A 15,526-nucleotide genomic window follows, 5' to 3' on the forward strand; every position below is an offset into this window, starting at 1 on the left:
AAGAGGAGAAAAATTTAGTGGAACTAGTAACTGTACCAGTTAGATTCCCCCAAAGTGTGTTTAACTGAATTCAACCAATTTTTTTTAAAACTAAATCAAGACAAATGAGTTAATTTACATAGATATTGTCTTTGGCACCAGAACAAAGTATCTCCATTTACAAGTGTAAAACTGAAACAAATCCACATGGCATTCTTTTTGTTTTTAACATTTTTAAATCTACAGGAAAGTTAAAAGATTAGTACCTATATTCCTTGCAGCAAGAGTCACCAATTTTCAGAGTTAGGTCACACTTGCTTTATCTCTTTTTTATATAAGCATAACTTTTTTCTGAACCATTTGAATGTGTATTACAAATGTGTATCTTAAAATTCTCCTATGAAACCGGAACATTGCCACTCCTAAGAAAAATAACATATGCTACCTGATCTAGAGCCCATATTCACATTTTCCCAGTTAGCCCCAAAATCTCATTTAAATTTTTTTTTCATTCCAAAACCCAATCAAAGTTTCTGTATTGCATTTGTTTATATCTTTTTTTTTTTTACCTCTTTTAAAGAACATCCCCCTATCTTTTCTTTTGCTTTTCATGATAATTTTTTCAAGGCTCCCAGCCTATTATCTCATATCCCATTCTTGAATGACCCCAACGGGATTCATTCGCCACTACCTCTCCCTAGGGGCCATATGATGCTGGCTTACTCTTCCAGTTCCTGGAAGAGTGGCTGGGTCAAGGAGAGGTCAGAACAGTGGACTCTCTGATCTGTGTGCCCTGTGGGAAAGAAAGGGGACGAGTCTACTCTGCCTGAACACTGGCAGTGCCAAAGTGTGGTGCTGGGTGGGGGAAGACAGAGCATAAGGGGATGAAACTAAGGGAAAGAGGGAGGAAGGAATATGAAAAAAGAAGGAAATAACATGGTTTTGAGGTGGACATCAGAGGCAGAGGAAGAAGCCTCATGCACGACACACATTTTTCAACCTTGAATTTACCTGTTTTTATGTTATATAATGTAAAGGTCACCAAATTCACGTAGTGGTACTGATGGGGAGGGAGGAATGAGAATGAAAACTGGGGAAACACATCAAGGGAAATTCAACTTGATCTTTAGTTTTTTCTTCTTTTACATCAAAACGAACAAGCTGAAGCAAATATGACAGAGGGTCTGCAAGGGGCCTGGTTCTGCGTGATGGGTGTACTGCCCTCAGCACTCTTCAAAATTTTCACCATAAAAACAGAATGAGAGAAACAAGCAAGAGCAGAAACGGGAGAGTGAGCAACCCTTGTTTCTCAGGAAGCACAGTAGAAAGACTGGGTCTATGACTTCAGACTAACAAACTTGAGCTTCAGCTCCACTGCTTATGGAAGAATATATTTTTTGAAATCATACCAGCTCACAGAAGTTGAAACTGGCTTGCCAACAAACTCAGCCACGTCCAACTAAATTAGAACAGCTTTGCTCGGGATCTGATTTTGCCCTAGATGAGAAATGGGCCCTTTAAGATTCAGTGCCCCATGACTCCCCGAGCCTGTTTCCTTGTCTGTAAAATGGGAATATGCACCCCCACACAAAACTGGGAGATTCATGGTCAGCCCCGCAAGGAGCAGGAAACACTAACCCAGCCAGCAGGACCATCAACTGTGAATCCGTCATTACCACACAGAACAGGAAGTCTGGGGACAGGGACGCTCATGGCAGGGCTGGCAGCTCCCTGTGTCTTCAAGGACCCAGGTACACCCAACTTTCTGCCTGTCTATCTTCAGCAGGTCAGTGCTGCCTCCATTCAGGGTGCAACGTGGCTAAAGATGCATCTGGTGACATCCTCGCACATCATCCAGGGAAGCGAGGGAGAGGCCCTGTCTATGTCCCTTTTGAAGGATGAACAACACTTTGCCAGTAGCTGCCCCACGGGTCAAGGGACAGGATGTGGCCACAGCAACACTGGTCCCTGGCAAGGAGCATGGAATGCAGGGAAGGAATTTGTCACAGCAGGGTTCTGTGAGCAAGGATGGGAGGGGAAAGCTATTGGATGGGGAAACCACAGGGTCTGCCCATTAATGCAGATCACCTCCTCATTAGCATATTCCTTCCCCTGTTTCTCTATTCATACCCCTGCACCCACTGGCTCTTGGAACAGCTTCAGAGGATGCATGGTGCCATCCCACTTTAACATTAAATGTGTTGGGCTTTCAGGTGTTATAGCTACTCTCTTATGCCATGTAAGCAAGAATCTTGTCGTTTTTCTTCCATTTTGTGGCGACCCAGTTTTAATATCTCCCAGCCTGGAGGTTTATTAAAAGGCCTTGGAAAAAGTCAGGTGAGATGGGTTGCTATTTCACAACCTAGAAAAAAAGAAGTTACCAAGTGATGGCATGTTATTTCCAGTTATGTCTCTGACCGGTGATCCAGGGGCACAGTCAGTTAAGGCCCTTAATTGTCTTTCTCATTTAGCTTTAATAAGATGACTTGCAAGTGGTCAGAATATGCCAATTTGTTAGCATAAGCATTAGCATCATCAATAATAGAGGCTTGTCCATTTAATTTTATAGTGTTAATTTCTATACATGTTTTTCATTTAGAATTAAGGATACAGTTATGTTATATTAGTAAAACCACTTATTAAAATGCAGTTACTGAATCTTAACCAAAAAGCACTGTAGAGCAGATCGTTATCCAGTTCAAACACATTACTGACACGGTTTATTATATTAAGCCTTGTTAATGTGGTAATCTGTTAGACAATAACTCTCCAACTCTGAACTAAATGTACTTTTGAGGGCCTTAACTTCTAGCAATACTGTAGTTCTTGCCCTTCATATTTCATTATTGATTACTGAAAGCAGTAACACCCTTTGTTAAGATTAATTCTTAATAATGACAGATGGCTTGCTGGAATGTAAATAATGCAATGCCCCTCCAACTTTCCAATCCTATTAGTATAATTCTCTTTCTTAAAAAAAAAAAATTCAATTAAATGTTTTCACAACTTCTTGAAAATATCTATTATAACCATTCTCGTTTGACTGAAATTCCATGAAGAGTTAAAGGCCCCAAGAGGTGGCTATTATACTCCATTCCCCAAATTAAAAATCTATGTCACAAAGACCATACAGTGGCATGATATATTCAAAGCACTGAAAGGTAAAAAACCTACAACCAAGAATACTCTACCTGGCAAGATTATCATCCAGATAAACTTTGTATTTTATGAGGCTTCTGGAAAAACTCTGTTTTGTGCCAAGAACTGTGAGATGTCCAAAATTTTACTCTGCTTGAAAGCTAATAAACTTGCCTTTTGTGGTTTCATGGATGCTGGCAGAAAACCTGGGACTTCTGGATCACAGGAGAAGGATACTGTTACATTTGAGGCATGTGTGGCATTTGGGAGATCCCATGGGAGCATTTTTCTTCTTGTGGAAGCCTACTGGGTGGTCCTGAGAAATAAAACGTGATCAGTGTACCACCTCCCTGATACGTTCTGGGGTCTAAGATGTTCATTCCCCACATGCTGGGTTGTTGCTTCCTGTCTTCCCTCACAAAATTGTCACATGCCACCACCACAGTGCCTGTAACTTACCCTTTGTTCTCAATCACTTCCTAATCACAATTTGACCTCTCATCCATGAAGGTCAGCCATAAAGGGACAAAAGCGTTTTTATAAAACCGAACCATAATTAATCCCCTAGTTTCCCTTTTGGTTAAACCACCACCCACAAAGTGTGCTAAACAGGCCAGCCTGGGGATGCCATTACAGACAAGAAAGAAGCAACATGGTCAGAAATGGCCAGGAAGGAATTGAATTTTCAAAACAGGTCTATATAACCCCTAGTCCTGTTCATCTTGCTCATTACCTAGGAAGCAGGTGAGAGGGGATGGTTGCTTTTGGGGACAGCCATATTCAGTGAACAAACTATCTTAAGGTACTGTTATGGATTGAATGTTTGTGTCCCCCTCCAAATCCATATGGGGGCACTCTGATCCTTAGTGTGATGGTATTTGGTGGTAGGGCCTTTGAAAGGTAATTAAGTTTAGATAAAATTGTGAGGATGGGGCCCTGTGATGGGATTAGTGTCCTTATAAGAGGAGGAAGAGAACAGAGCTCACTGTTCACCATATGAGGACACAACAAGAAGGCGGCCACCTGCAAACCTAGAAGAGAGTTCTCACCAGGAACCAAATCAGCCAGCACTTCAATCTGGGACTTCTAGCCTCCACAACTGTGAGAAATAAATGTCTGTTGTTTAAGCTACCCAGTCTGTGGTATTTTGTTATAGCAGCCCAAGCTGACTACTTTTCTTGGTTATCTCATTGATTTCTAGCTTATTTTTAGTATAGCCAGAGCACATAGTGTAAATGATTTCAAATCCTTTGAAATTTGTTGACACTTTTTTATGGCCCATTATGTGGTCAATTTTGGAAAATGTTCCATGTGACATGGAATGGTTATATTCCATTTGACTTCACTGTGTTATCATTATGAAGTATCCCTCTTTATCCTGTTCACCTTCATCTGATATCGATAGGACTTCACCAACTTTGTTTTTGCTTAGTTTCTGAATGGTGTGTCTTTCTCTACCTAGTTACTGTTAAATTTCTGTGTCATTATATTTATGGTGTCTTCTGTCAGCAGCATATACTTGTTTTTTTAAGCAAGGCTGGCAATGTGTCTTTTAATTAAAGTATTTAGTTCCCTTACATTTAATATAAATACTGGTATATTTTGGTTTAAATCCATTATCTTGCTGTTTATTTTTTTTGTGTTATTGTGTCTCTTTTTTCCTCTCTTATTCTTTTGAATTATTTAAGAATGTTTATTATTCTGGTTTCCCCTCTACTAGCTTGTCAGTTATACATTCTTTTATTATTCCTTTAGTGGTTACTCTACGGTTTCCAAAATGTACCTTCGAGCTATTAGAATTTACCATAAGTTGGCACTTTTACCACTTCCTGGTCAATGTAAGGATCTTTGGATTTATGTCATTTATTACACATTCCCGTGTTTTGTGTTATTTTTGCTGTCATGTGTTTTAATTCTACATATACTTTAATCCTCAAAAAGGCATTTCTGATACTGCTTTAAACAGCCAATATTTATTTCCATTTCCATTTACCAACATACTTGCCCTTTCAAGCCCCTTTATTACTTTTGTGCACTCTGAAGTATTCTTTACTGAATCCTTTTAGTATTCTCTACTGCAGGTCTGATGGATTCTCCCTTTCAGTTCATCTGAGGTCTGGAATTCTAGATTGGTAATAACTGCCAGATAAGGGTGGAGGCACAGGTTCTCCACTCTGCTCTGTTGGACACCTGTGGAGGAATGGGCTTCTGGGTACTGCTGGGAGGGAGCATGGGACCTTCTTACCACCAGATGGGTGGGAAAGGCCAGGCTCCCCATATGTTCTCAGTTGGTAGGGGGTGGAGTCCAGCTTACCACCCAGCAGGGCTGAAGTACCGGCTGTGTGCTCAGCCTTCTCTGACACCATCTGGCACTGGGGGAGCGGGTGGTGAGTGACTCATTACTGCCCGGTAAGGTTGGAAGTTTTGGCTCCCCACTTGGCCTCTGCCAGCAGGGATGATAATGAGCTACAGTTTCTTCTGTGGCATTTCACTGAAGTAGAGCAGTTATTGTCTATCTTCCTAAGCTGCCCCTTTCCTGATATCCTGTCTAGAGAGAGCGTGATTCCTTTGTCTACCCCCATTGGTGTCTCCAGGTTCCCAACTTCTGCAGTACCTGGTCTAGGATTTGGGGGCAAAAAAGAAATTCCAGGGAGCCTACTACCATGCTGTTTCTCAGATCCCAAGTTTCCTAGTCAGTCTGCCTCTTCTCTCCACTTTCCAGTCTTCCTGTGTTATTTTATACATGATGTCCAGGATTTTTAGTTGTACTTAGTACAAGAATAGGGGAAAGTATGTCTACTCCCTCTTCCTGGAAGCAGAAGTCTCAAGATGTGTTAATGAGATTTAACAGGAATATATCTAAGTAGCTATAATGATTTTGATCTGTTAAATTAAACATAAACCATACTTTCGGAGGTATGTATGCATCAAAAAAGGATGATGCAAAACAAAAAAATAACTTCCAGAAGGGGAAACTGTGTTCAAGGAGATTGCACAAAGATAAACTTTATTTTTTGTGTAAAATGGTCCCAGATTCAAGGAGAAAAGCCTTCACCCTTGGGTTTCTTAATCCTCTTGCTAATTAATGGGAGGATTTGTCATCTCTTATTTTAGAGGGGAAAAAAAAATCTATATTTTATTTAAAAGTAGCCATAATGCTTTACCTTCCCACTGAAGTTCTCTAGAACCTCTCAAAAATCATCTGCTGATGTTTATGCTTACTTAGGAAACACTTAACAACGATCTATTCTGGGATTCTCTTCTAAAGTGAGTTTCTATTTCAGGTCGCCTGAACTGGTGGTCCACTGTGTGCACGAGCTGTAAACGGCTTCTTCCTTTGGCCACTACAGGGGATGGGAACTGCCTTTTACACGCAGCCTCTCTGGGTAAGCTCCACAGCAGAGACAGGGTGGCAGTGCCCCAGGCCGGTTCTGCTCAGGGCAGACATATGTTAAGTAGAGCCATGCACATCACTCATATGGAACAGTCCCCAAGGGATGTAGCCAACAATCTAGCCCTTCTGGTCAAGCAGCTGACAGGCTTGGTGGGGACACAGAGCACACATGAGAAAAGACCTGATATAATAGAAGGGGCCTAATCATGAGCGGCAGGGATGGGAATTAGAGATTATAGTGTAGAGGACTTCCTGGAGGAGGTGAGATCTGAAGGACTCGAAAGATTTTAAAAGAAGACGTCCCAGGTAGGGAGACTCCATGGAAGGAAGGCAGGAATTAACAGGATCTTTGGAAGCAGGGCTGAGCTCGGTTGGGCTTGAGCAGGAAGTTTGGGGAGCAGTACATTAGGTTGGATGGTGTGGGGCCACCGCATTGATAGCAGTCCATGCACTTGGACTGACAAAAAGACATAGTTTTTGGGTCAATCACTTGGATAAATCATAGGGGAATCACTTGGGTACTGAGAAAAAGACATAGGTTGAGTAGAATTTTAGGAAGAAAAATGCTGAATTCCACACTGTGAACATAGTGAGATCATAATTTCACTGGAAGGATAGGCAAAAGATAATACGCCCAAGCATTAAAAGTGGCCATTGCTGGGTGGTGGGATTGTTGATTTTTATTGTTGAAACAGGGGAATCACCTGGGGACTGACAAAAAGACATAGTTGGGTAAACCACAGGCAAATCAGCATAGTCCAAATATACAGCAGGGAAGTCAGCCAACTTCCGCAGAGATGTGAGCTTCCAGGCTGCAAAAACCCATACCGGCAGGTGCACAAGCATTGCTGGCACTATTTGAATAACTGAGGGGTCATGGTAGACTTTCTAGAAGCTCAGTTACTCCTTCTAGATCCATCCTTCTATACACAGAGCCGAATCAGTTTTGACAGACAGGACTGGATTTGTGCCAGGGACCCAGGCCTCAGAGCCAGCTATCCTCCTGAGTCCTAGAATAAAGGGTCTCTCTCCACAGATGGGACCCTAAGATAAGAATATTCTTAGTTGGCGAATTTGACCAAGAATATTCCTTGTTGGTCAAACTCACCTCCCCAGGTAAACACGGTTGATGCTGGGACCCAGAGCAAGGGCCGGACCCCAAACCTCTCTTCGGCCCTGTAGTGAGGCCTGTTCAGCAAGAGGTGGACAGAGGTGAGACTAAAACCCACAGAGGCGAAATTCATGGGGTCTGGTCGGGGGCCTGAGAGCCTCGGGGGAGAATGGAGCCCCAGAGCAAGTGGAACATTCCGGAAGCATTCTGCAGGCGTGGCAACGGGTGGTGGGGAACACAAAGGCTCCCACGTCCCTGCTTGCCTTCCATTTCACAACGAACACATTTCTGTTTGTTGGCATTGCAAACGTGTTTCACATTTATCACGGTAGGAAAATAAAAATCAACAATCCCACCACCCAGCAATGGCCACTTTTAATGTTTTGGCATATTATCTTTTGCCTTTTCTTCCAGTGAAATTATGACCGCACAATGTTCGCCGTGCGGAATCCAGCATTTTCCCCTTAAAATTCTATCATGAATTTCCCATGCTATTGTTCTTCAAAAACATGTTTTTGGTAGTTGTGTCATATTTCATCATAATGTTTAAACTAGTCCCCTATTGTGGGACATTCTCACCTTGTTGGTGTGTAAAACCTGGAAAGGACATAAAAGAAGAAATCTCTCATCTGTGTCACACATCAACCTCGTACAAAGGGAAATGCCTTTGTCCTTCAGAAACTGCAGTGTGCACCATTACAGGTGAGCAAAGACACAAATCAGGCCACGTGCCACCGCGGTCTGGTCTGAAGACAGGCATTTTCCCAGGGAGTGTAGTGGGGCTCCCGTCTGCCTGAGAAGGGAAAGCATCCTGTGGGCCAGCCTTGCTCCGGCGAGGCCAGAGTGGAGTCTGGAGCTCATCGCCAGGTGGTTCCTTCCTCCTGGGACTTTGTTTTCCTTTCATGGGGTTTAGCTGTTTGACCTGACTGTTCAAAGGAGCCATGCCACACTGACCAGCAATGCTTCTTGACCTAGGTTTGTGGGACACCTACAGAAATGACAGTAATCGTAGAGCCAGGCTTGCAAGCAAACATTTATGGGGCAAGGAGACCCTTCCTGCAAGAGAGACCCAAACATGGAGCCAGGGGAACTGAGGCTGGACTTACCGTGCCTGGGAGAGTCCCAAGAGGCCACTGCAGGCAGGGCTGAGGGATGAGTAAGATCAGCTTGGCCTGTTTATAAAAGGAGCATGAATGGCCACTTCCCTCATCTATGTTGTAAAAAAAGGCAAAAGCCTCACTTGATGGAAAGCCCATAGCAGCCCCCGCTATTGCGTATCTTTGCACAAAAGGATGCGTGGCCAGATTGAGTCTTTAAAGATTAGGTCAGTGCAGGTCACTCCTCTTTTAAAAGCTCTCCAGAGGCTCCCAGCTCATTTAAAAGTCCACCTTTTCTTTTCTTTTTTTTTTTTTAAGATTTTATTTATTTATTCATGAGAGACCGAGAGAGAGAGAGAGAGAGAAGCAGGCTCCCGCGGAGCAGGGAGCCCGATGCGGGGCTCGATCCCAGGACCCTGGGATCGTGACCTGAGCCGAAGGCAGACGCTTAACCATCTGAGCCACCCAGGCGCCCAAAAGTGCACCTTTTCACTCTCCACCTTGTCCCCGAGATTCTCCCTCCAGCCACCTTTCCCACTTGCTATTTCTCAAGTATGACTCGTGGGCGCCCCTTGGGGCTGACCCCTGCCTTGCCCTCTGCCTGGGCTGGCAACTCAGCTCCCTCCTTCACTCTCTCAAGTCCAGACCCTGATGTCTCCATTCATGCCATGACCACTGCCACCCAGCACCCTGTCCTGCTTCATCTCTCTGTATGGTGCTCTACCCCTGACAGCGTATGCCATGTGCTAATTCGATGGCTGCTTCCTCTTCCCTCAGTGTGCACTCTGTGAGATTTTAGGAACTTAGTCTGTCCTGATTGCTGCTGTGGGTATTCCCAAAACCGAGAATGATGTCTCACCCCTATTATGAAATAAGTTTGGAATTAATTAAGTGGAATTAATGCCATTTAATTAAATGGATGGATGGATGGATTCCCCCATTCTTTCCCCATAGCCAGACCTGCACTTCTCATTACTATTTCTTCCATTTATTGGGTCTCTTGACCACATCTGAGCTGTCCCACGAATGTACTCAGAGATGGCTGATGTTCCTTATATAACCCCTCAACACCCAGCACAGGCTGGGGAGGGGGTAAGGGAGAAAGACCTCCCCCCAAAACGGGTACTTACTCTTGGGTCCAGATGTTTGCAGTGGTTCCCACTGATGCTCTGTGTCTCAGGAGGCCAAGATGCCTTAGGGCTGAGACATCAGTTGTCTAGGTGAAGCCTAGATGAAACCAGGGTCTGATTGCCATCCTGGCTTGAGGCCCCGTGTGAGGACACATCACCAGCTTATCCACAGAGACTATCTCTCACTCAAATACAAGAGTTGGACAGCGAACATTAGGTCCCTCAAAGCAAACCTGAGAGATTGAAAGTAGCTGGCCAAGGGTCCCAGAGAGACGCAGCATGTGATCTCACCCACTGTTTTTTCTCTGAGAAAGGGGCATACTCCTTCATTCACCAGCTTGCTTCAATGGGAAATGGGGAAAGAGAACAGAGGGGAATGGCTAGCTAATCATGAGAAATGAATAGCTGACTGACGCGTTATCTTTGTGTGTGCAGATGCAGGAGGCTGGGCCCCGTAAGTTGTGGTGGTTTGAGTGGCCTCCTGGCTTGTCCCCGTCCTCACATCCTGTCTCTCTCCTCTGCTCCTCATGGGCCTCCTGCTGCAGGAATGTGGGGGTTTCACGACCGGGACCTTGTGTTACGGAAAGCTCTCTACACAATGATGAGGACAGGAGCTGAAAGAGAAGCCCTAAAGCGGAGATGGAGGTGGCAGCAGACGCAGCAGAACAAGGAGGTTGGTACCTGCTGGTGTGTCCAGAGCCCGAGACCCATACCAAGCACAGCCATGGGCCACGAGTGGAATCCAGAGCTGGGCCCCAAGGCCAAGTCCGTCTTGCGAGATCAGACAGCAACGGCTTCTGGGACTAGGAAGGCCTCCCTCATTTAAACCAACTGAAGAGGTGCCCATTACAAAAGCTCAGCCCCTGGCACAGAGTGACTCTTATGTCTACTCACACCGCCTGTCCTTGCATAATTATGAAAACCAACCACCTTCACTGTCAAAAGGTGTCCTGGCTTGAGGATGAATTATACAGTCCCCTATGTGTGGTCACTACTGGTGGTGACTTGAAGGCCGGGTGTAGCCGCAAGGTGGTTCTGGCACAGCCTACAGCCCCCGTTCCTGTGTATGTTCTCAATCCAAAGAGAATCCCACCATCCCGACAATGGGGGACGTTATCACTTTGCTGTCCTACAAGGATCTGCCTGCTTTCTTACTGAAAGCAGTAAACTTTTAAACTTTTCAGTGCTCAGCCCCGAGTTTGGTGTATGCAGATTAACGTCTGGTCATTCACACCCCGCTGGCAGGACCCTTGCTGCTGGGTGTTCCCCTCCCCACAGCATTGAAATTGGAGATTGGGGGTTCTGAAGAAATGTGGTTGAGAGCAAACGGGGAGAGTCAGCGGCTACTAGCAGGCATGCCCAGCCTGGGTGCTGGTCGGGCTTGCGCTGAGCCGGGGGGTCGGGGGTCCGGCGGGGCTGCCAGGCTCACCTGCATGGGGCGGGCAAGGAGGCCCGGCCACCACCTCCTGAGCCGGCTTCCATTGTGCCAGTCAGGGCTGCTGTACACCGAGGAGGAATGGGAGCGGGAGTGGACGGAGCTGCTGAAATTGGCGTCCAGCGAGCCACGCACGCACTTCAGCAAGAACGGTGGCACAGGAGGGGGGTAAGTGCGGCCCCTCACCCTCCCCGGTGCTCACCTTAAGCTCCTGGCCGCCCAGCATGGGAAGTTCTTTGAGGGAGCACGTGGTAACCCCAGGCTGGGGGAGATACAAAGGTTCCCGCCTTCAGACATTAGATTCTCCTCAAGGACACAGGGCAGAGTTGTGGGGCAGGGCTGGACCCCTGCCAGATATTTGGGGGAAATTTTAAACAGCTTGCATGTACATTTTGCAGGTAGAGGCACGGAGGTTGCAAGTGTTGCCCCTTCCCCACTGCAGGCTGCAGTGGGAAGGGGACTCGCTGGACAGTCAGCCTTTGTAGGGGGCGTGTGATGTGGTAGGCCCTTCACACTGCTGTTGCACTCACCAGGCTCAGAAGCCTCAAGCTGCCGGGTTTGGACTTTTTCCAAGTATCCATTTAATTTCTGCCTTCAAGAAGTCACACTGAGAGCAAAAGGTCACTAAGTGAGCGCAGCGTGAGCACCAGAGGTGCTGTGCGCCTTCCTGTCCACGTGCAGGGAGTGGCTTGTTCCTGCAAACACAACTGAAATGTCCCAGTGTGAGAATAAAGCGTGTGGCCCAACAAGGCAGCCACCCAACCTGTGGCCCCAGCAGTTGAAAGGCATATGTGTGCTTTCATTCATACTTAATGGAAGCCGAGAGACAAGTTGTCACCCCTAGAAAAAGTCTCAGGCAAACATAAGAAAGCCTGAGCATTGACACTGAGAAGATCCCAGAAGGGATCAGACCCCAGTAGAGAGCCCATGTTGGCAGTATGTCCTGGCCCCATATCTCCGCCTCAGGGGTCCTCAGCCACCAGCAGCCAGGTGTGGGGGCTTCCCAGGCCGGGCACTATATCGAGGACCCTCAAAGACGAGCCCTCTGGTATGGAAACCCATCAACACGATTCCCACAGGGTGGTTTTGTCACTTTAGTTTAACAATGTCACGTGTCCGCACCAAAGTCTATCTTTGGGGACACATATTCTGAAGACTCAGTCCAGTCCTGAAAACTCCACACTCTGCTTTTCCATGCTGAGTCATGCCTGAGATGTGTGTGAAGAATTCCTTAGCATCCCTTTCATCGTTGCCTCTCTGCCACCTGCCACAGGGCAGACACTCCATAGATGCACGTGGATTGACTCTAGCCCAGTGTGTCTTTGGGAGTGAGGGGGTGGGGTGTAAAATAATAATAATACATGGCCATCACCATATACTGTGTCTGCTGAGTCCTCCCATCCAGGAGGCACTTGGCCCGTGGTCACACAGCTGATCAGGCCTCAGCTTCCACTCCTGCTCCCTGGAACCCAGGAGGGCCCGGAGCTGAGTGGGGGTGGAAGGAGTGGGGTGTCTGGTGTTCATGCCCGTCTCCCTCCGACGGGACCCAGGTTTGCCAGCTCAGTCGGGGCAGGACCACTGCAGAGAGGCCTCCTTGGTGATGGGCAGCAGCTCTGTTCTCTGTTGTTCCCTTACGCTTTGGGGAAACGGGGGAGAGACAGAAGGCATTGGCGCAGCTACTCACTCTCCCCAGCTCCCAAGAAGAGTGCTCTGGTGTTGCTGAGCCCTGCCAACCCAACTGTAGTGATCACACACCTCCAAATGTCCCGCCTCCTCTCAGGATCCCTTGGGGTTTTTTTAGTCCCCTCCACTACAACTTGGACCAGAAGGTTTGAGGAGCAGACAAGCATCACATGAGCTACCAGCATCCTCTTCCATCGGGGAAGGTGTTGGAAAGGGGTGGACAACACTCAAGGCAGGTGGGGACTCTGACACCTGCCAGGACCTTAGGAGTACCCCCATTTGCTGTCCATTTGCACAGACCACAGCAAGGAAATGCTCTTCAGGATGGTGTCCAAGTCCTCATGGCTAGTTTCTCCTGAATTTTTCATGGTTCCAAGAGCTCGAATCCTGCCCCCATGGTCCCTCCCATGCCACGGCTCAGAGGTGTCTATCCTGATGTCTGTAGCCCACAGGGCCGTGTTTGGGCTCTGGTTGGTCACCCAGATTCCACAGCAGCAGGTAAATCACAAAAGGAGGCAAGGAGCTGCTAGAAACAAGGCTATTTTGGTTCTGACATGTTAGTTTTGTAAACGTGTGTGTGCTATACATGAGATACCAGCTTTTAGTCTCTGTCACAGGGTCTTTGTACATTTCCCTTCTTTCTGGATCGCTCTCATACAGTCAAGCTAGCAGAGAATACCAGTATGTTTCTTCCGTCCAGGAAGGGCTCCCCTGCCATGGCGGTCCCCCCTTCCCTTGGGGTTCAGAAATCCAAAAGAGAGACATTTTTTCCGTGAGTTACCAGTACCTCTGCATTTTGCCTCTGCCTTCCCTGGGCAAAGGGAAGAGGTTTCCCTCCTCACGTTTTGCTGAGAGATGTGAGGCATCCCTGGAGCTTGAGGGCCTTAGAGACTGGTACCTGATGTCTGCCCCAAGGCTCCGAAGGCTGAGGCTGGCCAGCTCCCAGGTCCTCAGAGCCATGGGGGTGTTATGGAGTCCTAGGGGCAATGCATGCTTCCCGAGCACCAGGAGTGAACCCTGGGACGAGGCCTGAGATGGGCCGTCTTCAGGAGGAGGACTCTGCCGACAACAAGGGTAAACCCCAGAAACCAGGCCAAAAAGGTGGTCACAAGCCACCAGCTTGGGGTGCCACCACCTCTGTCCAGGAAACTGAGGGCAGAGACAGCTGTGGGAAGGCCTGAAGACCCCCAAAAGCACTTTCATAGAAACGGGGTCAGCATTTGGACCTCCACCAAGCCCAGTGAGCACCCAAAAGAAGAGTCAAGAAGGACTTTGTACCAACCCCGCGGGGAGCCACAGACAGCAGCCAGAGAGTGAGGAGGCAGGGACATGCGAAACAGAGGCATGGCTGGGGCCTGGTAGCCCACGGAACAGAAGAGAAGTGACACACAGATTTTCCAGATTTCATCCTGGGGATAGGAGAGAGCTAGTCAAGAGAGAATGAGTTTGCAAGTATGATGGTTACAAAGACTAACGTGGCTTTCTTTGTGTTCCCTCCCACGCCTGGCTCATTTGGAAACCTGGTTCCCAGGGACGAGGGACGAGTGTAGCAGTTCCAGCAGCACTGGCCCTTCCCTCTGTCTTGCTCCCTGCCCAGCTTCTGGCCCCTGGTACTGGCACAGGTGGGGACAGACCCCATTCTGCTCCCTGACATGGACACTGGCCTGGTGTCATTTTGTAAACCCATCACTTCCCCAGAACACTATGAGGTTAAGTATCTGGAGAGGTTGAAAGGGCAGACTCAAGGATGAGCTTGGCCCTCTTTCTTTCTTCTTCCTGTACAACTCACAGTGGCTGGCCCCCAGGCTCACTGGCAGGACCCCGGCAAGAAACCCTGGAGGCAGAGATGCATGTCCACTGCTCGCCCAAGGAGATGGGTGTAGACCAGGTTGGCATCCAGGCAGGGCAGGCTACCAGCCCGATAGCCACCATGGACAGGCTGCTTAGGGCTGGTGCCCCCAAGTACATGATCACAGAGCGGGGAACCCTGGAAGGCCCCAGGAAGGCAAGGTGGGTTATGGGCCTCCTGTTGTACTCCAGATACATGAGAAAGATAGACAACGGCGCCCACAGACATCAACAGTGAAGAGCCGAGCCCAGGCAGAGGCAAGTGCTTCTGAGCAGGGCACAAGTGCTGGACGATTTCCCTCTGATGCTTGCAAATCAAAATGTAGCCATTTCCCCATGGCCAAAATAAGAGAAATCAGATGTTCTGTGCTGGGGCTGCCACTGTTACTGCTGTTCCGGAGACCCGCTGAGATACCACACGTGGAATGCACCCCTCCGGAAGGGCTGCTGCTGGGGCTTTTATAGCCTTGTCTGACCATCACCATCCTCGCCATCCTGTGGGTGCTCGAACCCACGTGAGGAGCAAGGGGAGAGGGATGCTCCCCAGCAGGAAGACAGGGAGGAAATAAGGAAACACCTCCACCCTAAGTCTGGTTGCTCATCCTCCGCTTGCACGTGCAGCCCCAGGCCCTACACACTCTGGGAAAAGAGGGTGTGCAATCAGAAGAACCTAGTTACTTGTTCCAAAAGTGATTAAAAAAAAATCTCTGA

General features: G+C 47.6%; 1 protein-coding gene across 1 annotated transcript in view; it reads left to right on the forward strand.

Moving 5' to 3' along the window:
- Window positions 1-15,526, forward strand: part of OTUD7A (OTU deubiquitinase 7A) — a 201,426-nt gene that overhangs the window by 141,188 nt on the left and 44,712 nt on the right. Inside the window, exons 5-7 of the mRNA XM_044918299.1 lie at window positions 6,402-6,503; window positions 10,395-10,522; window positions 11,340-11,452. Coding sequence (XP_044774234.1) covers window positions 6,402-6,503; window positions 10,395-10,522; window positions 11,340-11,452 — 343 coding nt within the window. The remainder of the gene's footprint in view (window positions 1-6,401; window positions 6,504-10,394; window positions 10,523-11,339; window positions 11,453-15,526) is intronic.

This window comes from Neomonachus schauinslandi, chromosome 9, assembly GCF_002201575.2.
Source record: "Neomonachus schauinslandi chromosome 9, ASM220157v2, whole genome shotgun sequence".
Taxonomy (NCBI): Eukaryota; Metazoa; Chordata; class Mammalia; order Carnivora; family Phocidae; genus Neomonachus; species Neomonachus schauinslandi.